General features: G+C 38.7%; 2 protein-coding genes across 2 annotated transcripts; one reads left to right on the top strand and one right to left on the bottom strand.

Annotated features, from left to right (window-relative positions):
* Positions 1 to 20: 20 nt before the first annotated feature.
* Positions 21 to 9,610, bottom strand: mrpl47 (mitochondrial ribosomal protein L47). Its single transcript, XM_072572573.1, has 7 exons — positions 9,506 to 9,610; positions 5,369 to 5,514; positions 4,964 to 5,024; positions 4,660 to 4,756; positions 4,242 to 4,372; positions 1,590 to 1,685; positions 21 to 177 (listed from the first exon to the last, which is right to left on the bottom strand). Exons 1-7 carry the CDS (start codon positions 9,562 to 9,564, stop codon positions 69 to 71), a joined length of 699 nt encoding a protein of 232 aa, XP_072428674.1. The 5' UTR covers positions 9,565 to 9,610; the 3' UTR covers positions 21 to 68.
* A 384-nt stretch (positions 9,611 to 9,994) lies between these two features.
* Positions 9,995 to 24,116, top strand: ndufb5 (NADH:ubiquinone oxidoreductase subunit B5). Its single transcript, XM_072572574.1, has 6 exons — positions 9,995 to 10,184; positions 15,202 to 15,287; positions 17,399 to 17,465; positions 18,363 to 18,424; positions 23,118 to 23,224; positions 23,914 to 24,116. Exons 1-6 carry the CDS (start codon positions 10,010 to 10,012, stop codon positions 24,032 to 24,034), a joined length of 618 nt encoding a protein of 205 aa, XP_072428675.1. The 5' UTR covers positions 9,995 to 10,009; the 3' UTR covers positions 24,035 to 24,116.
* Positions 24,117 to 24,462: the final 346 nt, after the last annotated feature.

The following is a 24,462-nucleotide window of genomic DNA, read 5'->3' as shown; positions in this document are numbered from 1 at the left end:
TAATATTTAAATTGAGTCAGTTGTGTAACAATTTAATTTTTTATTTACAAGTTTTTTTCAGTGCAAGATTAACTTGATGCAGACCGATGTTGGAATTTTTCCTTTAGTACTTTCTCTTCTTCCATTTTTGCCTTTCTTGCATTGTTGATTTTACGTAGGTGCTTCTCAATACGTCGCCTAGCAGAAATCAAAAAAATTGGCAGTTAATTCATACTCAGCTTCACCTGATTCTGTCAAACTCTGCCAGTGTCCATCCTTGCACCCAAACATATTTAACCATTTATGTGCTGTCCTACATTGTCTCCAAGTTAACACAGCCTCTTAAATTGTTTTCAACTTCATTGTTGTCAAGGTCTTCAATGCTAACATTGCGCATCAATTTCTCCATGACTAAATCTTTCATCCCTCAAAAGTGCTCCTTTAAAATCTACCTCTAACCAAGTTTTTTTTTTCTTCACTTGCATTAACATTGCCATGTGCTTGGCATAAAATTCTATAGTGTTGGATATCTAACTTCCTTCCTTTATGCTCAAGCTTCATTGTTGATTAATGAGCTAGTTAGCTGTATGAAATAAGTGCAGAGTCTAAACCAGTTCTTCTTCCATTTCAACTGGTGATAATGAGTGTTGATGGGCAAGTAGTATGATTGTTTATTTGCACCGGCTATACAAGGATAGAACCTTCTAACCAGCCTAACTAACAAGATTTAAACAAGTCTGCATTAGTGGAGATTCAGATTTTATACCTTTAATGACTATTCATTCTTTTTAAATTTTTTAAGCCTTCAATAAAATACTTTAGGCAGTGTAAAACAGCACAGGCCACACAAATAACATTTCTTATTCCCAACTAAGAACATCAGTTTCTTGGTTTTCCTTTTTTGTTTTTATATAAGACTTAACAACCTTTACCAATACAGTAATAGATGCTAACTCAGCAATAGTTTTTAAACAAATTTTACAGAAAATGAAGCTGGAGCAAAAGATGGCTATAAACCAAGAACCAAACTTTTCCAATCCTACAAAAGAAAGCATGCTTTAAAAATAAATTCATTCATAGGATGTGGGTTGTCACTATCCACACCAGCACTTATCCATCCCGAAATCCCCAGAGGGCAGTTAAATGTCACCTATAGTACGGAGTGTAGCTTTCTATGTAAGCCAAACCAGGTGATTTTCTTTCCCTAAAAAGGGCACCAATGGCTTTTTCTAACCATCTACAATCGTTTCAGGGTCATCATGTGACTCCTAGTTCCACCATCTACCATGGCAGGATTCAAACGGGGGTCCCTAGAACATTACCAGGGTCTCGATCAATAGTCTAGCAATAATAGCAGTAGGCCATCACCTCCGCTAAAAGCATGCAAATAGTGACTCTTGCTGCAATTAAGATGTCCTCACATGCATTAAAGACAATACTTCAATATTTCAGCAGTTTAACATAGTGTTACAATCATTCAATATAGAAAATACTTGAACCAACACTAATAAAATACCATAAATAAAAGGTTGAAGAAAATAATGGATGATATAACTGCAAACATTATAAATTCAGCTGAACAGTAAAGTGTTGAGATAATGATTCCTTACCTAACAAAAATATCCACAAATGGTGGCGTGTAAAATCGTTTTCTTCTGTATATCTTGTTTAGGTACCAAGGAATAGGCCATTCCTTAAATTTGTACCTAGAAAAGAAAAATCTGAAGTAGAAGGCTTAACCCTGATTTAGTAAACTTTTATAGCATCATAAAATCAGACAATATTTATTGGAATGCTACCTTGAATAAACTGCAATGCACTGGATTACATAAGTATGACTTGCATGAGTGAATTCACTTGTATTTAAATAATTGGAAAATGTGTGTGGCAGAGTATAATTTTGGATAGAGAAATTATATAGTGTCAAGTTAAACTCTCCATTTCAAACTGTTCCACATTTTGTCAATGATTTGACAAATATCAATTATTTTCTATTAGAAATCAAAAACACATGTAGGCATTAAAATTATCTTCTATTCCTAATCATATTTTTGGATAGGAGACTTTTTATCAAACTCTGGTATTTTAATGTAACTAGAAATAAAATTTCTCAATCTTTTCATGTCTTCCTCCAACATGGCAAGTTCACCTCAACTTCTCAATATAATGACTGCCAAATGCAAATCCTGGTGTTATAACAATGAAGTATCTACCTTTATAGTTGCAATAGCTTTTATCCTTTATCGTTAAGTTTTCATTCATTGGTTTGGAAATGAAGTGCAATATTTAATTGTCTCCATTCTAGAATAACAATAGTGTGCAAATATTCCTCAAGCATGGTTGTGAATATCAGGGTAGGTAGCTTAGTTGGTTAGATGGATAGACAGTAATATATCAAACAATGCAAAATTCAGCTGAACAGTAAACTGTTGAGATGCTGTGATGAGAACCCAAGTTGCAACTGGCAAACTTTACATGTTAATACTTTTCATATGGCTTTCAATCAGCTTGTGACACTAGAACTCATTTTAAAAACTGTTTGGTTTACATGGATTTACAGCCTTCGAATTTCACTGAGGGTTTTTGTTTGGCAGCATGTTGAATTCCTCATTGTATTGCAGCTTAAATTCTAATTATCATGCTTTCGAGAAGTTAGTGCAACATCTGAAAGCTACTTTTGTCTACCCTATATTAGTGTCACAAGTCACCCAATTTCCTCCCCAGTGCTCCTTTACATTCATGCTTTTAGCCTGATCCCAAACATACCCAAAAGAATGACAGTAATTTAATTTTAAATTGCTTAGTTTCATATCTTATCCTCCTGCAGTGTCTAGTCTTCAGCCATCGTTTTTGTCTGCTGATCACATTTGGCCAACTGATTCTTTGTTTTAACCTCCCAGGTCTCACCTTCCCTTCTACCATTTTTACTTGCACCACTTGGTTCTCAGTTGGCTTAACACAATATCCAAACTACACTGGTCTTTCTACTCTACTCTTACTCTGTTTAAATGGCTTTGAGGCTTTCCTCCAACATTAGTCATTACTTGTTGCTGGGTGTTGAACTCCCCAGTGCTCCTTTACATTCATGCTTTTAGCCTGATCCCAAACATACCCAAAAGAATGACAGTTTCTTGGTTCTTTCCCTAACTCCTGATTGACTGAAAACAATCTGACTTAAAGATCTGCTGAGGCCTAAGTGATCTGAACAAAAGGGGATTTTCTGCAATCAAACATTGTGCATTAAATGGATAGTTGTGCATAATGCATTGTAATAATAAATGACTGCCCAACTTGTATTTAGATATTAACTTCAAACTGTTTATGTATATATTAATTTCATGTACACTAAGCTAAAGAAAAGTACACAATTATAAAATGCACTTGGGAAAATTGGGTCTAATGGCACTTAGTCAAGAGTGTAGTTCTGGAAAAGCACAGCAGGTCAGGCAGTATCTAAGGAAGTGGAGAAATACCTGAAACATTAATTGTCCTGCTCCTTGGATGCTGCCTGATGTGCTGTGCTCTTCCAGCACCACACTCTTGACTCTGTTCTCCAGCACCTGCAGTTCTCACTTTGTTTTAGTGGCAGTTAGGCAGATTATAGTGTACAAACCACAGCTGCAAATGAAATATCAAATCCAAGCCACTGAGGCTTTGAGGGTTAAGACACAACTAAAATTTCATCAAAACCAGAATATCATTACACAAACTTAATTTTGTGGAATTATATAATTTTAGATACTTCAACTATCAATAGAAGACTTACTATCACTTTTTTAATAGTGAAGAATTAGCACCCTGCGTAATATTATTTAATATTACACCAATATTTGATTCATTGAATGACACTACCTTAACACCATTTTATTCTGCATTTGCCTTAGTTGTAGTACTCTAGACCAGAAGGTTGTGGGTTTTGGCCTCACTCCAGAACTCTTTGAACAATGTCAGGAAGTCTATTTGTTTTTATAATTCTTACATGAATCGACCATAACACTTGTTTATTTATGTATTAATTACATATGCACCAGATCTAAAGAGATTTTGCTTCTGAATTAAAGAAAGAAATGTCATTTCTAACTTAAAACAATACATAGGTTGATGAAATAACAGTACAACAGAAGAAAATAGTTCATTTCTAACACAAACTATGATAAAGAACTCCAAATCGGAAAAAAAATACCAAGCATTACGAACCAACTTTTATGAAAGATTTATATCTGTTAGAATGTATTTCATCGTCATAAACAAATCTTTCTTACCAAAAGTTTCGCCCAAAGATGTCCTTCCTCCAAGCACCAGGTCGGCCTTTCTCTTGCCCAGTCTGCAGCAACCTCAGAGCATCTTCACGTTCTTGAACAACGGAGTCAAGTCTAGCCATAGATCGTTCCATCTGTTATGAAAAATTCAGATACTGGTTTCTCTATTTGAAGTGTGTAGTGTACATCTGTTACTATGTGCACAATACTAATCAACTGGGATGCTTACTGAAGATGCTATTACTTACTGTAATTATTCAAACTGATCAAAATAAGATGGTCGGACAGCAAAGAACGATATCTAAACTAAATTTATGCTACTGCTCTTGAATTCTTGATCAGAAAGTACATTTTTCACATTATCAACACGAATCACACAGAAAATGTTAGGACCAGAACAGGCTTGCAGTTTATTCCTTACTTTCTTTAAGCGCTCTGGACTTGGCATTGGTAATCGTTGTCGCTTTGCTTCTTGTTCCAAAGTCAAAAGCATGTTCTTTTCTTTGAGAAGGATGTACCTGCAAAAGCAACAGTTAATCTTATGAAATACAAAAAAGTGAAAGTTCGGGGTCAAGAAAGTTTTTCTCACAAATGTAGAGCATAACTGCAGTATTCTTGAACAGTTAGAGTACAGGAGGAAGCTATTTGGTCAGCAAATCAGTTTCCACAAGAAAATTATTTTAAATATCAGATTAAAGCATGCAACTGAAGTCTGAAAATGATACCAGAGCTTGTGTAAATCTTCATTGCTTTTTAATCGTAGTTGTTTTGCTGTCCAAGGTGCACCTAAAAAGCAAATTCAAAATCATTATTTACACTTTAATCAAGGTCAAACTATCAGATTTTGGATAGGAGAAAAAGTGGGGTCATAGAGTTGTACAGCATGAATACAGACCTCTCGATCCAACTCATCCAAGACAATCAGACATCTCAATTTGACATAGTTCCATTTGGTCCACATCTTTCTAACCCTTCTTATTGATAGAACCCCATCCAGCTGCTAAGAAGTGCACTGTTTGTCTTTATTTAATGTTTCATTTGAAAGAAAACTATCTGCAGTAGGAAAATAGTTAAAAGATCACAAAAGTGCTGGAAAGTGTCATTTCAGGAATTTGCAAAAGGCAACTCACCGGATTTTACTGTCGGTTCTCCCCAATTCTTAGAGTCATCAAAGAACTCATTCAACCCTTGACAGGAAGCAGAAGTATGCAGAGATCTATGCTGTGCAGTCAGGCTTGATCCTAGTTTAATCTTCTGAAACTTGTCCAAGTTTTTCCTTTAATAGCAGGAACATTTTGACAAGTTATGGAAAGCCCGCTTCACTTTGCCACATAAGTTTCATAAGAATGGAATAATCACTACTTGGAGAAAGTGAGGACTGGAGATCAGAGTCAAGAGTGTGGTGCTGGAAAAGCACAGCAGGACAGCATCCAAGGAGCATGAGAATCGATGTTTCATCATGAATTCCTGATGAAAGGCTTATGTCTGAAATGTTGATTATCCTCCTCAGATGCTGCTTGATCTGCTGTGCTTTTCCAGCACCACACTCTTGACAATAACCTCTACTTGCCTGGGTGAGTACAGCTCCTAAGCTGTATACAGTCATGAGGTAAAAATCCCAGAACTCCATTCCAACAGCACCGTAGGTGTACTTGCACCCTAAGGATTCACAATTCAAAAAGGTGGTTCACTACCACCTTCTAAAGTGGCTATCATTCCAGATTATGAAAGCTTCTAATGGACATGTGTCTTAATGAATAGTTTCATTTCTTTCTGGATTTTACTCCACTGTAAGTCATGAATGCTTACTTCGTTTATCTTGAAACTTTACATTTTAATGGATTATGCAAATTAAAGATGGTTTATTTTAAGGTTATTAAATTTGCTCACACTTGCCTCTTTTTTTCAGGTCTTATAGGTCAGTTATGGTTGCCATACATAATTATTTAAACTTTCTCAAAGAACTTAACCTCCCATCTAAGATTTACTCGATTGTCAAGGTCTGGGGTGTGGGTATGTCACAACAATGACATCATGATACAATGTATGTAATGACATTACAAATGTGAAGTGCAAACCTTGCAATGCATCAATATCAAGGGGAACTTGACTAATTACAGGTGTAAATAATAGACAAGTTATAGTTACATAGCAGTTTTAACAGAAAGAATCCCTTCATAGATGCCTTACAAAGCACAAAATTGTAAATACAACTTTTTATTGTTCCTGAAATCTCAAGAAATCTGAGTATTTATTTCTAGAACATCTGCAACCAAATGATTTACAGGATCTGGATGTAGGTCTGCTCGCTGAGCTGGAAGGTTTGTTTTTCAGACGTTTCATCACCAAACTAAGCAACATCTTCAGTGAGCCTCCAGAAGAAGCACTGGAGGCATGGCACACTTTCTATTTATGTGTTTAGGTTTCCTTGGATTGGTGATCCCATTTCTGGTGGTGACATTATTTCCTGTTCTTTTTCTCAGGGGTTTGTAAATGGGATCCAAGCCAATGTGTTTGTTGATGCTATACTTCTAGGAATTCTCATGCGTGTCTCTGTTTGGCTTGTCCTAAGATGCATGTGTTGTCCCAGTCGAAGCGGTATCCTTCCTCATCTGTATGTAAGGATGCTAGTGAGAGAGGGTCATGTGTCTTTGTGGCTAGTTGATGTAAAATTAATGATGTACATCTGAAATTGAATCTTCCAGCTCAGCAAGCAAACCTACATCCAAACCTCAGACTGAGCTACAAATCTTCTCAAAACTCACCCTTTACAGGATCGCTAAACCATAAAAATAAGTAACGTTTCGACATATACATAAACAGGATATGAAAAAATTAAATTAGTCCCATGTCCCCGTTTTATGCTATAGTACTTCAACTTGTTTCTTCTTCAAGTATATCTAATATTCTGATGTGTTTCTTAATACAGAATTACCACTCTTGGATTGGTAAGAAACACAGGTTCTGATTACAATCTCACAGGGTTACATAGCAGAAAATCTAATTGCAGTTAAGCAACATATGTAGGCATCCTTAGTCTAGCATGCTGCTGCCTGGAGTCCTCATGGCTGGTCATGTGGTCAAGCTGTCCTTGGCCCATTACTATACTGAGCTGAAACACAACATTCCCATCATCCCAAAGTCCAAGCTAAAATTCCATACACTGGGTGCATTACATTGTTTCAAAAGTAGTTAAGTTTTACAATTCTTGTTTCTATTTATGCGTCTAAGAGTCTGTATAACGTGTAGGTGGTTTGACAATCTTTCTGGGTCTTGCGATGGTTAACCTTTACTTGGTTTTTTGGCATGTATATGTCCCTTGCACATTGCTACCAGTGTTGATTGTTGCTATGATGATCTTAAGACCATAAGATGTAGGAACAGAAAATTAGGCCATTCAGTCATGGCTGATAAATTTCTCAACCCCATTCTCCCACTTTCTCCTCGTAAGCCTTGATCTCCTTCACACTCAAGAACACACTCACAGTCATAAACACACTCAGTAATTTGGGCTCCACAGCCTTCTGCGGCAATCAATTCCATAGATTCACCACTCTCTGGCTGAAGATGTTTCTCCTTCACCCTATTCTTCCTTTTACTGTAAGGGTGTGTCCTTTGGGCCTAATCTTTCCAGAACAAAAATTTTCCCAACAGCCACTCTGTCCAGGCCATTCAGTATTCTGTATGTTTCAATTAGATACCCCCTCAGAATAGAACAACAGTGCAGCACAGGTCCTTCAGCCCTCGATGTTGCACCAACTGGAGAACCAATCTGAAGCCCATCTAACCTACACTATTCCATTCTCATCCTCATTCCTATTCAATGACCATTTAAATGCCCTTAAACTTGGCAAGTCTATTACTGTTGCAAGAAGGGCGTTCCATGCAACCTACTACTCTGAGTAAAGAAACTCCCTCTGACATCTGTCCTATATCGATCACCCCTCAATTTAAAGCTATGTCCCCTCGTGCTAGCCATCACCACCTGAGAAAAAGCTCTCACTGTCCACACTATCTAACCCTCTGGTTATCTAATGTCTCAATTAAGTCACTTCTCAACCTTCTCTCTCACGAAAACAACCTCAATTCCCTCAGCCTTTCCTCATAAGACCTTCCCTCCATACCAGGCAACATCCTAGTAAATCTCTTCTGAACCCTTTCCAAAACTTTCACAGCCTCCCTAAAATGCGGTGACCAGAACTGTACGCAATACTCCAAGTGCAGCCGCACCAGAGTTTTGTAAAGCTGCAGCTTGACCTCGTGGTTCTGAAACTCAATCCCTCTACCAATAAAAGCTGCATGCCTTCTTAACAACTCTGGTAAAAACAATGACTGCAGATGCTGGAAACCAGATTCTGGATACCAGATTCTGGATTAGTGGTGCTGGAAGAACACAGCAGCATCCAAGTAGCTTCGAAATTGACGTTTCGGGCAAAAGCCCTTCATCAGGAATAAAGGCAGTGAGCCTGAAGTGTGGAGAGATAAGCTAGAGGAGGGTGGGGGTGGGGAGAAAGCAGCATAGAGTACAATGGGTGAGTCGGGGAGGGGATGAAGGTGATAGGTCAAGGAGGAGAGGGTGGAGTGGATAGGTGGAAAAGACCTGGGTGGCAACTTTCAGAGGTTGATGTACATGGATACCAAGTTCTCTCTGCTCATCTACACTACCAAGAATCTTACCATTAACCCAGTACTCTTTATTCCTGTTGCTCCTTCTGAAGTAAATCACCTCACACATTTCCACATTAAACTCCATGTACCACCTCGCAGCCCAGCTCTGCAACTTATCTATGTCCCTCTGTAGTCTGCAACATCCTCCTGTGCTATCCATAACTCCACCGACCTGAGCTTCACCTGCAAATTTACTAACCCACCCTTCTATGCTCTCATCCAGGTCATTTATAAAAATGACAAACAGCAGTGGCCCCAAAACAGATCCTTGCGGTACTCCACTAGTAACTGAATTCCAGGATGAACATTTCCCATCAACCATGACCCTCTGTTTTCTTTCAGTTACTGATCCAAACCACTATATCACCCTCAGTCCCACGATTCTGTGTTTTGTGCAACAGCCTACCGTGGGGGATGTTACTGAAATCCATATACACCACATCAACCACTTTACCCTCATCCACCTGTTTGGTCACCTTCTCAAAGAACTCAATAAGGTTTGTGAAGCACGAACTACCCATCACAAAACCATGTTGACTATCCCTAATCAATATATTCCTCTTTAGTGGGCCGGGGCCCTCTCTCTCTCTGTTACTCACGGGCAGATCCTGAAACTCCTGCTCAGCTGTAGACACCAGCTCACGACCCGCGCCGCCATCTTACTCCCAGAATGCACTACGTCACCAGTCTCCCGGCAACCGGCCGCCAGAGCATCTCATTGGCCAATATTCACCCAATGTGCTCCCATTAGGGAAAAAGTCTACATTAAAAATAATACTATCTGAAGTAAATAATCTCCTTTATACAACCAGGGCAGCAATCTCTCAAAGTCAGTAAAACAATAATACACTGTGCGGATGTTTCAATCTAAAAAATTGAAACAGAAAATATGCTATTTGCATCAACATTCATTTTACCCTTTCACAAAGCGCTAGAGCATATTTACAGAAAAATGATAGATAATCTAATTTGAAAATTTGTTGGCTTTTCTTTGCACAATGCGTTGCAGTGAGAAATGACTCTGAATCCTTGCCATGGTCAAATATGGCGCCTGTTGGTTTACACTTCATGGAATTGCTCAGGCGACCTGGAGAGTATCAAACATGGCGCCTGCCGATTTCCGTCCCTGTGACCACTGGAGTCACCGAGGAGTATCAAAGATGGTGGTGTTAAGTGTGCTGAGAGCTGCGGCTGCTCTTGTGGCGCGGCGACCTTCTCACAAACTGCAGCATCTGGCTGGAAATTCCTTACTCAAGGCTTTTCCTGCAGCTTCTAAAGGTACGGCTGGCCCTAACCGACTCTTGGTTCAGTTTGGCTGTCTGCGTCAGGGAATCGATTGACCTTGTAAAGTGCAGCAGGTCACAACAAAAAAAAACTTGCATTTACTTGGCGAACAAATGGTTCATTAAGGCCAACTTTGACGCTCAGTCCATTAGTGGGTACTGCTTTAGTGCAAGTGGCCAGAAGCTGTATTCAGAGTTTGTTTTAATCAGTGTCTCTAAGGTGGAGAAGGAGCGATGTACGAAAATGGAGGTAAGATGGACCTCTCAGATTTCAGGACATGAGCATTTAAAAGTACAGCCATGAATGTAGAAGGAATAACTCAAGAGGCTAGAGTTAGAGGAATACAGACATCTCAGAAGGTTCTGGGATTGGAAGATGTCATTGGATGGATTTTAAAATTGAGATGTAATTGGAAGTTGTCTTAAGTGTATGAATGTAATTGGTGATGGTGAATAAGGTCTGGAGTGAGTTGAGACAGAAGCAGAAGAGTTTTTACTTGACTGAAGTTCACAGGGTGTGTGTGAGGCTGACCAGACAAGTAACAGTCAATACATTCAGATGTTGTTGGAGAAACTTAGTAGGTCTGGCAGCATTTGTGGAGACACAAATGGGATTAATGTTTCAACTTTAGTGACCCTTCTTCAGAACTGAACAGTCAGCACTTGTAACTTGTGAGGGTTCCAACAGATTGGAAAATAACTGATGTGATGCCCCTGTTGAAAAGGATGGAGGATGTATATGCTAGTTAGCCTAATACCTGTCATTAGAAAACTGCTAGAGTCTATTATTAAAGAAGAAATAGCAGTAATTGAGAATAGCTGAACACAGCTGAAAATGTGTTGCTGGAGAAGCGTGGCAGGTCAGGCAGCATCCAAGGAGCAGGAGAATCGACGTTTTGGGCATGAGCCCTTCTTCAGGAAAGCCCTGCTTGATTGTGTTCAATCAAGCAACAAATGCAATATTATCTCATGAATGATCAGAATAAAATGAGCTGACAATCAAAGCTCTGGAAAAAAAATTTTGAGCAAAACTCAGGGAAAGTTTAAACTTAAGTGTTTGCATGGTGACAGCAGTTAAGTCCTGTGGAGCAAAATAAGAAAGAGTATTTAATAAATCATGGACATGTGCAAAGGGAGCAGCTCACTTTTATTAAGAATGTATATTTCTAAAGATTTTTGCATGTAGATATGTTTAATCATTTGTTCAGATGAGTTATGACATACCTTGGGCGCAGCTGGAACTTGAACCTCGAACTCCATTTTTTTTAGAAAAATCAACCTGTTCAGGTTTGTTATCATACAGTATGGAGTGGGTTGGATTTGAGCTCAGGTCTTCTAGCTCAGAGGTAGGACATTACCAGTGTACCAAAAGGACCCTTTTTTTCTCATATATGCAGGGGCATTACATGGCACTTTGTGATAAGGGAGAACTTTGGTTTTTGCATGACTGTTTAAATAAATTCTGTTTTTGCTAAGAGTCTGTGTTTTAAATACTTTTCCTTGCTGTCCATTCTGACTTTTTTTTGTAAAAGCTGTCTTGCTATTTCTTAATTTAAGGCAGCACAGTGGGTCAGTAGTCAGCACTCCTGCTTCACAGCGCCAGAGACCTGGGTTTGATTCCACCCTCAGGTGGATGTCTGTGTGGAGTTTGCACACTCTTCCTGTGTCTGCGTGGGATTCCTTTGGGTGCTCATGGTGTCCACGGATGTGTAGGTTAGGTGGATTAGCCATTGGGAATGCAGTGTTATTGGATGGACAGATGGTCAGTGTGGAGTATGGGCCCAATGTCTTGCTGCCACACTGTAGAGAATCTATGTTCTATGAACCTACGATATTTAGAACTGCATGATTCTCTCCATGGTCAATCCCTGAGTTCTGCCCATGTGTACGTCTCCAGAATGCCTCTAACACCAGATGAAAGCCAACTTTGTTTTAACTTGTGTAGCAGACATTGTGGAAGTGTACTTTTCTGAGCTGTTAAGAATTAATCCACAAGTTACAGAGTCATAGAGATGTACAGCACGGAAACAGACCCTTCGGTCCAACTCGTCCATGCTGACCAGATATCCCAAACTAATCTAGTCCCGTTTGCCAGCACTTGGCCCATGTCCCTGTAAACCCTTTCTATTTATATATTCATCCAGATGTCTTTTAAATGATGCAATTATACCAGCCTCCTCCACATCCTCTAGCCTCATTTGAGGGAACCTGATTGGAAAATTGGGAAGAGGCGTATTGTGCAGGATTTTTATCCACATTTATATTTAACCCTTTTATTTTGGTGTTATTTGCAATGCACCTTCATTTTTTTTTGATGGGTCTTGTTTTTAAATTAGGCTAATACATGTTATAGCAGTCATGGCACATTAGCCTGTCTCCCACTGTTTCATAATCTTATCTGAATAAAATAGATGTCGACATTAGTACACTATTAAATTGAAAATCTGTGTAATTATGATAAATCTGTTGTGGAATTATGATAAATCTGTCATTGAGTGTAGGTAGTGCCCTTAACACAGTCTTGTTTTGACTCATTGGAATATAAACTGGAATCATATTAGAAAATCTGCCCCATTTCCTTTTATAACCTCTTCAAAGTTGTTTTAATTGAAAGTCCATAAAATAGGTAATAGTCAAGTCAAAAAGCTTTATGCTAGATGTGTAGTTTTGTAATTGTGGTTTCTATTGTTTTAAACAAAAATACATTATTTTACATTCAGCTTGACTCCCAAATCATACAATAGTCCAGATTTGGACAACAATTTTGATATCGCACAGTTACATGGGAAAATATAATTTGCATTGGAAAATGAATCTGATAAAATCTGAGTAGCAATATTGTTTATTGAAGTTAAGATATATTTAAAGTTCTCTCTTCTTAAGCATTTAATGTTAAATTATACAGTTTATATCTGCAGCACCAACTTTAATTATATAGTGTTTCTCACATAATGAAATGTCCCAAGATGCTTAACAGGAGCATTGTAATTCTTGAGATACTGAGACGGATTTGGCATCTCACACTTTCTCCTGTAGGAAAGCAGGGACGTCTGTATTTATAAGAGATTCCGAGTTTGGCAGAGGGAGTGGGTTGGCTCATGGTGTGGGTTGGGTTGGATTGGCAGATCCCTGAGCATCTGATCCCAGAGAGTGGTGGGTGGTTGTCCAGTCTCTGTGGGTATGAGGACAAGGTCTGGGAGTGTAGGTGGTCTGGAGGTGGTGTAGTTAAGGGTGTGTGAAATAGATATGGGTCAGTTTAATAGTTTACAAGAAGATTTGTAGCTCGGGTGCTCCTTGTTGTGGTTCTGTTCGCCGAGCTGGGAATTTGTGTTGCAGACGTTTCATCCCCTGTCTAGGTGACATCTTCAGTGCTTGGGAGCCTCCTGTGAAGCGCTTCTGTGATCTTTCCTCCGGCATTTGTAGTGGTTTGTCTCTGTCGCTTCCGGTTGTCAGTTCCAGCTGTCCGTTGCAGTGGCCAGTATATTGGGTCCAGATCGATGTGCTTATTGATTGAATCTGTGGATGAGTGCCATAGGACAAACAGGAAGACAGCTAACGATCTGCATCCATGAACACCAACTAGCCACGAAACGACACGACCAGCTATCCTTAGTAGCCACACATGCAGATGACAAGCAACATGAATTCAACTGGGACAACACTACTATTATAGGACAAGCCAAATAGAGAACAGCCAGGGAATTCCTAGAGGCATGGCACTCATCCACAGATTCAATCAATAAGCACATCGATCTGGACCCAATATACCAGCCACTGCAGCGGACAGCTGGAACTGACAACCGGAAGCGACAGATTCAAACCACTACAAATGCCGGAGGAAAGATCACAGAAGCGCTTCACAGGAGGCTCCCAAGCACTGAGGATGTCACCTAGACAGGGGATGAAACGTCTGCAACACAAATTCCCAGCTCAGTTTAATAGTTACTCTCTAGAGTTAGATGTATTTATTTGTCTAACTTTTCCAGAACTGTTCAGTCTCCAATTTTTACAGAGACTTTCCAAGGGTGCCAGGCAAAGAGGATTTGCTCAAAGGAATATTTAAATTGCTGGGCAATTCCTTCTAAGTCTGCTATGATGGAGGTTCTTCAGGATCCCCTGCACATCTCCTATCAATGCTGGCATAATGACTGTCTCGCCAGCAAGTTACTACCATAAGAGGTCTGATCAGAAGCTTGGGTCAGAAATAGGATTTTAAAGGAGGATAGTAAAGTAGAGAGATGTTGATAAGTATTCCAGAGTGTGGAGCATGGCCACTAGTGGTGGAGTAATTAAAGTTGGGCGTGTGTACAAAAGGCCAAATTTCAGAAGTAAATATATTTCAGAGGGTGAAAGGGCTGGATGAGGTTACAGATTTGGGAAGGGTGAATTCATACAGGAATTTGAAAGTTACTTAAAAACTTTAAAATCAAGATGTCCCTTATTTGGGAGCCAATGTAGCGAACACAGGAATGATAGTGGATCAGGATTTGCTGCAAGTTAGCAAGCAGGCTGCCAAGGCTTGGATGATTTAAAGTTATGGAATATGGGAAACAAACCAGGATGCATGGAATGCTTGAGCATAGAAAAAGTGATGCCAGGGATTTTTGAAGCTTAAGTAGCAGAAGACCTGAGTTTGACATGTAATGTAATGATGCTAGCTAACAGCTGGTCTTTGTGGTGGCATTAAAATGCGGTTAGAAGCTCATCTCAGGGTCCGATGTAACACCAAGGTTACAAACAAACTGGCTTAATCTTGGGCTTATTGCCAAGGAGAGGAATGGAGTCAGTAGTTGAGGAATTGAGTTTGGAGAAGAATCCAATAGCAGTGACTTCAGTTTTCCCAATATTTAATTTTGAACAAATTCCTGCTCATCCAGTATTGCATGTCAGAAGCGCATTCTGATAATTTATCAACAAAGGAGTCATGAAGAAAGGTAGTGGTGTTGAACCTAATGTACATTTATTTATTTTCTATTAACTGACAAAGTTTTTGTGGTTTTGTTTTATTCTAGTTGCAGTTCGTCATGGTAGTCATGGAAAACAGATCTTTGTTGTCAAGTCCAGTCAATATTATGATACTCGCTTTCTGCGTCTTTTGGTATGTATCAAAGTTGCATCCAAAGTCAGGTGAATGAATCCACAAACATAGAAAAGATATTCTGCCTGAGATTGAATGGAATAAATTATGTAATTCAAATATAAAGCCATTGGTTAGTAATCAGCATTGATAAATTATAACTTCTTAATTCTGGTTATCTATTCGATTGGAATGTGTGGACATAGTGTATGCCCAATTATACTGTGCAAAGAAGAACATATGTATTGAGAAAATTTGTTGTCTTTGATGTAAAGCTTTAGAAATATTTAATGAAAAAGCATTATTGACCTTTCAACCCCAAAGAAAAAATATAGAGCATACAGTTTATTTTTAGTGCTATATAAACCTGAAACCCAATATATATAATTATTCATTTGTTCTCTACTCACTACATCTGTGTGTCACCTGTGATGGCATATTATCTGCAAGTGCCTTGAAGTCTGAGTTGTAGTTTGGTACTGCTAGTCATATACAGTCGAGTGCAATATTTAGGCTTGGTTCTCATAATTTGAGAGACCACTGTCTCTCAGAGCTATGTGGAGTAAAGGTAAGCCTTAATTTTAAAAGCACAGGATCATAAGAATGGGTATTTTTCTCTCTTTATCAAGTCTGCAAAAATCACTTTCCCTTGAACTAACTTTCAGCTCAACATCATTTGCATAGTAAATATCTTCATATCAATTCCACTGCTGTATAAATGGAAACACCTCATGGAATTTGGTAGTCAAGACACCAATATCTATTTAAGGGGATGGAATTGAGACAAACTTGATGATTTGTTGCATCACAAATTTGTTGCGAATTCCTAAAATCACCTCTTGAATTCCTCTGCCAACTTCTTTAGATATGCACAAATATTTTATGGGTAAACCATTTTTCTTTATATTTTTTATTTATTTTTCTAGAATTTTAAGATTCAAGATGTTGCTACGTTTTATTCTTTAAGTGGGAGGACCGTAGACCCAGTTTCAATTTGAATACACGTACAGCACTTACATGAAAAGTGTCTGTCGTTTCCCTGCAGTTAACAGTTCAGCTTGTTCAGTTTTGACATTGCTTGACTTCGGGCTCCTTTATAGACAGCCACCATTTCATCAGTGAGTTCATGGCACACTTTGTTCCTTGATTTCAGGAAAGTGACGGTTTCGGGCATCAGATCAAACAATCTTTGCGGGACTTTCCCTGAACTTCCATCTCACATTAGCATGATCAGTTTGTCGTGGGGCTCTGCTCAAATTGAGTTTACAAACTTAATTTCTATTATGTGAGAGAAATCCATAACTTTGTTTGTTAATGCTTGCTTTATTTCAGTGGTAATTAACAAAAAAAGCAAAATCAAGATAATATCTGCAAATGCAACAAAACCAGCATTTGAACCAAGCATGGCTAGTACAAGATCAGTTGTGGAGGAAACCAGCATCTTGATTGGAATGTTTTTTTTCTCGTATATATCTTTTGAAATTTTTGCAGATATCCTCCCTTTTACTTCTCTCTGAGGCAAAAATGTGGGACATTCCTCTTTAATTGCTATGTCCTTAAAATGTTTGTGAACACAAGTGTAATCAGTTGGGCTGTGTCAGTCATATTTATTGGCTTCGTCTAAATGCAATGAAAAGCATACATAGTCCTTCAGGTCGTGCTGCAGTTGTTGAAATTTGCCATGCTAGCATGGAAGCATTAAGTGACGTGCTTTGGATTTCTGTTACTATTCTTTGTTTTAAATGTCTTTGAATAAAGTCATTAGCCACAGTCATTGCTTCTTTAATTACTTTGCCATCTGCAAATTGTTATATTATGTTTTGCCAGAGAATGACAAATGTGAAATATGATTCAGTGGAGATCTTCCCTTTTGCTGCTCGAATAGGGAAATAACTGTTGAGAATTCAAAATGGCATTCAGCTCATCAACTTCATTTGTCTGAAGTATGCTGTTCAAATGAAAACCATCCTTGAATTTACTTTGCATCATTGTCATTCCACATACCTTTTCACCTATTGATTTACTTCAGTGGCATTTAAGACAAATGGTCTTAATTTTTACATGTATACAATTTTAAACACACATTGATAGTTGCATTGATAAATTTGAAGAATTTTCAATTCTTCCTGCAGACATTCTACACTTTATTAACTGGAATACCAGTGGCTGTTTTCGTCACTTTTGTGAATATTTTTATTGGTAAGTATTTTAGTGGTGGTTATAAATGATGCTAAGATTATTTTTAAATGAATAGTGTAAGTCAATTGACATTGAAAATAAAATGAGCTAAAATTACTGCATTATGAGTTAAAACCTGTCTTATTCATTAATGTCCTTCAGAGAAAGATATATACTGTCTTTGACTATCTGGTGTAACCCCAGACCCAAAACAACATGATTGACACTTAATTGCCCTCTGAAATAACCAGAAATCTAATCAGCTGTGTCAAATTTCTCTGAGAATGACTATTAAGAATAAAACTAAATATATCAGCTGACATTGACAAAGGAATCCGCTACACCCAACCCAGCCAATCCTGCAAAGTGGTCCTTGCTGATAGCTGGGATCTTATGCTAGAATTGGGAGAGCTGTCCAATAGACTCAGGCAATATCTATATACAACTGGGAAATATATCTTAGTTTCTTAACTAGTGTTGAGTAAAACTCCCTGCGTCACAGCCTGAGGATGTTTCTGAATCTTAGAAGCTGTAATTCAAGGTGTTCACTAATTTTGAGGAGAATTAGGCATAGACCATAAATGCTGGCCTTGACCGCAATGCATGCAAAACATGAACAAATAAGGAGACATGTTCTGTAAATTTTAACTCTGCATTCAAGTGATCAGTTTGTGATTACATTTACTTTGTGAGATAAATTCAATTTACCCCAATAAATCTGGCTCTTAAAGCATTATACTCAATTCAAGTATAAATGTTATCAAACTAGGAATTTAACACACAATGATGACCAGTGCAGGGCATGCAATGTAGATAAATAATCACATATTTTGCACAGAATGGAAACAATGATCAATTGTTCTTGGAAGAAAATAAACTGCTTTTCTAAAAACATATCTCTGGTTTTGCATTTCTCAGGTGAGGCAGAACTTGCAGAGATTCCTGAAGATTATGTGCCAGAACATTGGGAATACCACAAGGTACAGTAAGCCTCTTTGTAATCATATTAAACTAATGCACTGGGTGTCAACTGTAATTTGCAATATTTCCTCAGCACCATTTTAGATACAGATTAATTCATTGAGAGTTGCAATTAGGATTCCTTTAAAGATAAACTCTTTGTTAACTTGTGTATAGAGGACTAGCAACTATTTGTACCTGAAATAAAATAACATCTGGAAAGAACAAAGAACCTTACAGCATAGGAACAGGCCCTTTGGCCCTCCAAGCCTGTACCGATCGAGATCCTCTATCTAAATCTTCCACCCATTTTCTAAGGATCTGTATCCCTTTGCTCCCTGCCCATTCATGTATCTGTCTAGAAACCTCTTCAATGATGCTATCATTCCCGCCCATACCACCTCCACTGGCAGCGCATTCCAGGACCCACCACCCACTGCGTGAAGAACTTTCCCCGCATATCTCCCCTAAACTTTTCCCCTCTCACTTTGAACTTGTGACCCCTAGTAATTGAGTCCTCTACTCTTGGGAAAAGGTTTTTTGCTATCCACCCTGTCTATGCCTCTCATGATCTTATAGGCCTCAATCAGGTCCCCCTTCAACCACCTCCTTTCCAATGAAAATGATCCTAATCTACTCAACCTATCCTCATAGCTAGCACCCTCCATACCAGGCAACATCCTGGTGAACCTCCTCTGCACCCTCTCCAAAGCATCCACATACTTTTGGTAATGTGGCGACCAAACTGTACGCAGTATTCCAAATGTGGCCGAACCAAAGTCTTATACAACGATAACATGACCAGCCAACTGTTGTACTTGACACCCCATCTGATGAAGAAAAGCATGCCATTTGTCGTCTTGACCACTCTACTAACACCTTCAGGGAACAATGGACCTGAACACGTAGATCTCTCTGCGCATCAATTTTCCCCAGGACTTTTCTATTTACTGTATTTGCTCTTAAATTGCATCTTCCAAAATGCATCACCTCACATTTGTCCAGATTGAGCTCCATCTGCCACTTCTCTGATCAACTCTCCAATCTATGTTCTGCAGTATTCTCTAATAGTCCCCTTCACTATCTGCTACTCCACCAATCTTAGTGTTATCTGCAAACTAATGAGTCAAACAACACCTTCCTCCAAATCATTTATGTATATCACAAACAACAGTGGTCCCAGCATGTATCCCTGTGGGGCATTATTGGTCACAGGTCTCCATTTTGAGAAGCTCCATTCCACTACTACTATTTGTCCTCAATTGCCCAACCAGTTCTCTATCCATCTAGCTAGAACACCCTGGACCCCATGTAACTTCACCTTCTTCATCAGCCTACCATGGGGAACTTTATCAAATGCCTTACTAAAGTCCATGTGTATGACATCAACATCCCTTCCCTCACCAATCAACTTTGTCACCTCTTCAAAGAATTCTAATCGGTTTGTAAGACGTGACCTTCCCTGCATAAAACCATACTGCCTATCACTGATAAGGCGGACATGCGTACTGCAGATGCTGGAGATTAGAGTCAAGATTAGAGTGGTGTTGGAAAAGCACAGCAGGTCGGGCAGCAGCCAAGGAGCAGAAATATCGACATTTTGGGCAAAAGCCTTTCATCAGGAATGAGCATTCTTGATGAAGGGCTTTTGCCCAAAACGTTGGTTTTTCTGCTCCTCAGATGATGCCTGACCTGCTGTGCTTTTCCAGCACCACTCTAATCTATCACTGATCTACCCATTTGGAAGAAGATGGGCTTATATCCTATCCCTTAGTATCTTCTCCAGTAGCTTCCTTGCCACCGACGTCAGGCTCACAAGTCTATAATTACCTGGATTATCCCTGCTACCCTTCTTAAACAAGGGGGGCAACATTAGCAATTCTCCAGAACTCTGGGACCTTCCCCGTGTTCAAGGATGCTGCAAAGGTATCTGTTAAAACCCCAGCTATTTGTTCTCTCGCTTCCCTCAGTAACCTAGGATAGATCCCATCCGGACCTGGGGACCTGTCCACCTTTAATGCCTTTTAGAATGCACAACACTTGATCTCTCCTTATGCTGACTTGACCTAGAATAATTAAAGATTTATCCCTTACCTCAACATTTGCCGTCCCTCTCCTCAGTGAATACTGATAAAGTACTCATTAAGACTCTCAATCATTTTCTCTGGCTCTACGCATATCTTTCCTCCTTTGTCCTTGAGTGGGTGAATCCTTTCCCTAGTTACCCTCTTGCTTAATACATATGAATAAAAGACTTTGGTGTTTTCCTTAACCCTGCTCACTAAGGATATCTTATGACCCCTTTTGGCCCTCTAATTCCTCGTTTCAGATCGGTCCTACATTGCTGATATTCTTCCAAGGCTTCATCTGTCTTCAGTCACCTTATGTATGCATCCTTTTTCCTCAGTTAGTCGAGGTTAAGTAAAGTGGTGGGGAAAGTGTTTAAACCAGTGTGGTATGAGGTTAGGAAGTCTGTATTTGCAGCTATAGAAGGAGAAGCTTTTGCAATAGAAACAAATGGTCTTAACTGAAATAAATAATATTGAAGAAGAAAGGCAAATGAAGTCTTTGAGATATTGAGAGCTGAAAACATTGCATGAAAACGATAAGAAATATCAGGAAGTTGATATTTCTTGTATGTAATCTAATCTAATCTGAAAGAGAGAAATAAGTAAAGATTAATTTTCATAACAAATATTCATGACTGAATGGCATACTTGTGATTTGAAAACAAAATTTGGAATTTAACAGAATCACCGAAGTATTATGATGCAGAAGGAGGCCATTTAGTTGATTGTGCTGCACCAGCTCATTAAATGGGCATCTGTACCGCATGCCAATCTCCTGCTTTTGTTCCATACCCTTTTCACATTATCTTTAGCAAAATAATCATCCAATGCCCTCTTGAATGTCTCAATTGAACCTGACTCCACCACACGTTTAGGCAGTGCATTCCACACCTGAAGGACTCACTGAGAAAAGGTTTTCCTCACTTCACTCTTATTTCTTTTGCAGATTATTTGAAATTAGCACCTCAGTGTTCCTGTTCCTTTTTATGAGCAGGATCATTTTCTCCCCATCTGCTCTATTCAGTTGACTCATGATTTTCACTTCAGAACAGTCCCAACCTCTTCAATCTATCCTTATAACAGAAGTTTTTCATCCCTAGAACCATTCTTGTAAACCTCTTCTACACTGTCTTCAATGCATTTGCGGTCTTCCTTTAATATGGCACCCACAAACGTACTCAATAGTCCTGCTGAGGTCCAACAAATGTCTTGTACAAGTTCAACATCATAAATGTCGCCTCTTTGCTCTTGTACTCTATGCCTCTATTAATAAAGTTGAGGTTGGTTTGTGCTTTATTTACTGCTGTCTATCTGTCCTGTCACTTTTATTGTTATGGACCGCACCACACCCCCTTCAAATATATCAAGGAAATGGCCGAGAGCCTAAATTTTATCTTATTTAAAGGCAAGTGGAAGGTACTGAGTTCTAGATGGAATTCAGTTGGTTACATTACTAAGTTTTAAGCATGACACACTTTTATTCTTGCCCTACAGTTAATATACAAACAAAAGAAGCTTTAACTCTTGGGAACCGTAACAGTATAATAAATTATAATAAAAAATGGACAAGATGCACCTGTTAAAACCATAGAATCGTCTCACTTTACACGTTCATACCCAGGTCCCTGGCTCCTGCAACAGCCCCCCTCCTCCTTTAGAATTGTACACCCGATTTTATATTGTTTTTCATTGCTCTTCCTCTTAAAATGCATCACATCACACTCTATTGAAACATGTGCCACCAGTGTGCTCACTCCACGAACCTATCTGTCTCTGGAGTTCTATACTATCTCCCTCACAGTTTATGATTCTTCCAAGTTTTGTATCATCTGTGAACTTTTATATTGCCCCTTGTACGACTAGCATGATGGCTCAGTGGTTAGCACTGCTGCCTCACAGCGCCAAGGTTCTAGGTTCGATTCCAACCACAGGTGGCTCTGTGTGGAGTTTGCATGTTCTCCCTGTGTCTGCATGAGTTTCCTCCAGGTTTGCTGGTTTACTCTCACTGCCCAAAGCTGTGCCTTTTAGGTGAATTGGCCATTCTAAATTGCCCTGTAGTGTCCAGGAATGTTCAGATTAGGTAGGTTAGCCATGGTTACAGGAGTAGGGCTGGGGGGTATCGTTCTGGTTCTGGGTCTGGATGGGATGTTCTTCAGAGGGTTGGTTCAGACTCTGTGCCGAATGGACTCTTTCCACACTTAGGATTCTATGATTTAGGGTTCTAATACAGACCCCGGGGGAACATTACAAACCTTCCTCCAGCCTGAAAATATCCATTGACTATTACTCCCTGTTTACTATCACTCAACTAATTTGGAAGTCATAGCTCTGTAGAATTTCATTGATGAATTAGGGATGTTTTTGTTAAAGCTGTGGTAAAGTTCTGGTAACATCTTTGTCTCTGAGTTTAAGAAGTTGAAAATTCAAATGCCACCATGACTTGTGTGCTCCAGAGGCTCACTGATGTTACCTAGTATGGTGAAGAAACGTCTGAAAACAAACCTTCCAGCTCAGCGAGCAAACCTACATCCAAATGATTTCTTCCTTCATGCTTTGTAAACTCTGGGGAAGGTGCAAGCTGTAAGTGCTAGGCACCTTTTTTGTTAGTAATCTCATGTCCAGTTATATTATTTTCTACTTGCAGCATCCCATAACAAGGTGGATTGCAAGATATCTTTATGACCCACCTGAGAAGGGTTATGAGAAAATGATGGCCCTTATTTCTATTGAAGAAGAGAAAGCAGACCTGAGGTACGTTGTAGTAAATTTAAATATATATAATAAAGCAATCCGAACAATGCTGTTAAAAGCTTTGTAGTTCAAAATGTACACTGAACTGGAAATTGTCATGTGTAAAAGGATGTTGGTGTCACTTTGCTAAGTATTCACCTTTATGAATCACAGACCTTTTCAAAGATGGGGCAAATGTAACTTTAAAAAGTGACTAATGCTGACAGTTTGTAGAATTGAAAACAACTGGTACGGCTGAGGTCTCATTTAAATCTCCTATGCTTATCAACTGTGATTTATTTAGCATAGCACATTGTCTTTCAGTTTGCATCTTTTATATTAGTTTAGGTGTGGAAAAATCATGAGTGAGAAAGTGCTATTATCAAGAGGCAGTTTTATGAAATCCGGCTCATCAAAAGTTGTTATATACCAGATCGTTTTAACTCTTGGGTAATCCAAAAAGACAGCTAGTAGAAGTTATCCCAAAATAGGCTTGCATATCAGTTGCCGGTTGAGCAAAATTAATGTTGACAGAGGCCTCAAAGAAAACATTCTACTCATAGCCTAGGTGAAAATATGACTCTGAAGATTGGGGATTAAAAATTATTGGCAGACTAGGAATGGATTACTATTTTTAGATATACTTTCTAGTTCCAGAATTGTTTAAACTGCTTGCATTGCTAATTTTAGTTTTGCTTCCTAAATTATAGGCTGAAACAACTTGAGGTTCGTCGTCTGATGAGGGAGCGAGGTGATGGTGCTTGGTATCAATATGAAACTCTGGACAAAAACTTGATCGATAATACTCACAAATCAAACCCAGATTATTAGGAAGACAAAGATTGCTGGGAAGTGCTAATTATTAACACAAAGTATGTGAAAACAAGTTCTTTAATAAATTATATCATGTCAATATTCTTTTGACAGTGTCTTGTTTTAATTGAAATATTACTTCAATCAAAGTTCTCTTTTTTTAAATTGTACAATTCATAGACTATTAAGTCATTGACATTCTCTCCTGCAATTGTCTACACAGTGAGTTCCTGGTTTTAGCTAGGTCATGAGTGATATATTTAATGATGAAGTGTTGTCTTGCAATGATAGGATAATTAAAAATGCTTTCTAAGATTTGCTTTTTTTTTTCCTCCTCTTAATGATCATTTTAAGCATTTCCTGTCTTTATGGGGCAAACATTTCTGGAATCCACTTTATAAAAATAATTGGCACTGGACAAGATGAAAAAAAATGCTGAAGTTGTA

Source organism: Chiloscyllium punctatum, chromosome 6, assembly GCF_047496795.1.
Source record: "Chiloscyllium punctatum isolate Juve2018m chromosome 6, sChiPun1.3, whole genome shotgun sequence".
NCBI classification, from domain to species: domain Eukaryota; kingdom Metazoa; phylum Chordata; class Chondrichthyes; order Orectolobiformes; family Hemiscylliidae; genus Chiloscyllium; species Chiloscyllium punctatum.
Note: the sequence above shows the minus strand (reverse complement) of the source record. Positions and strands in the feature narration are given on the sequence as shown.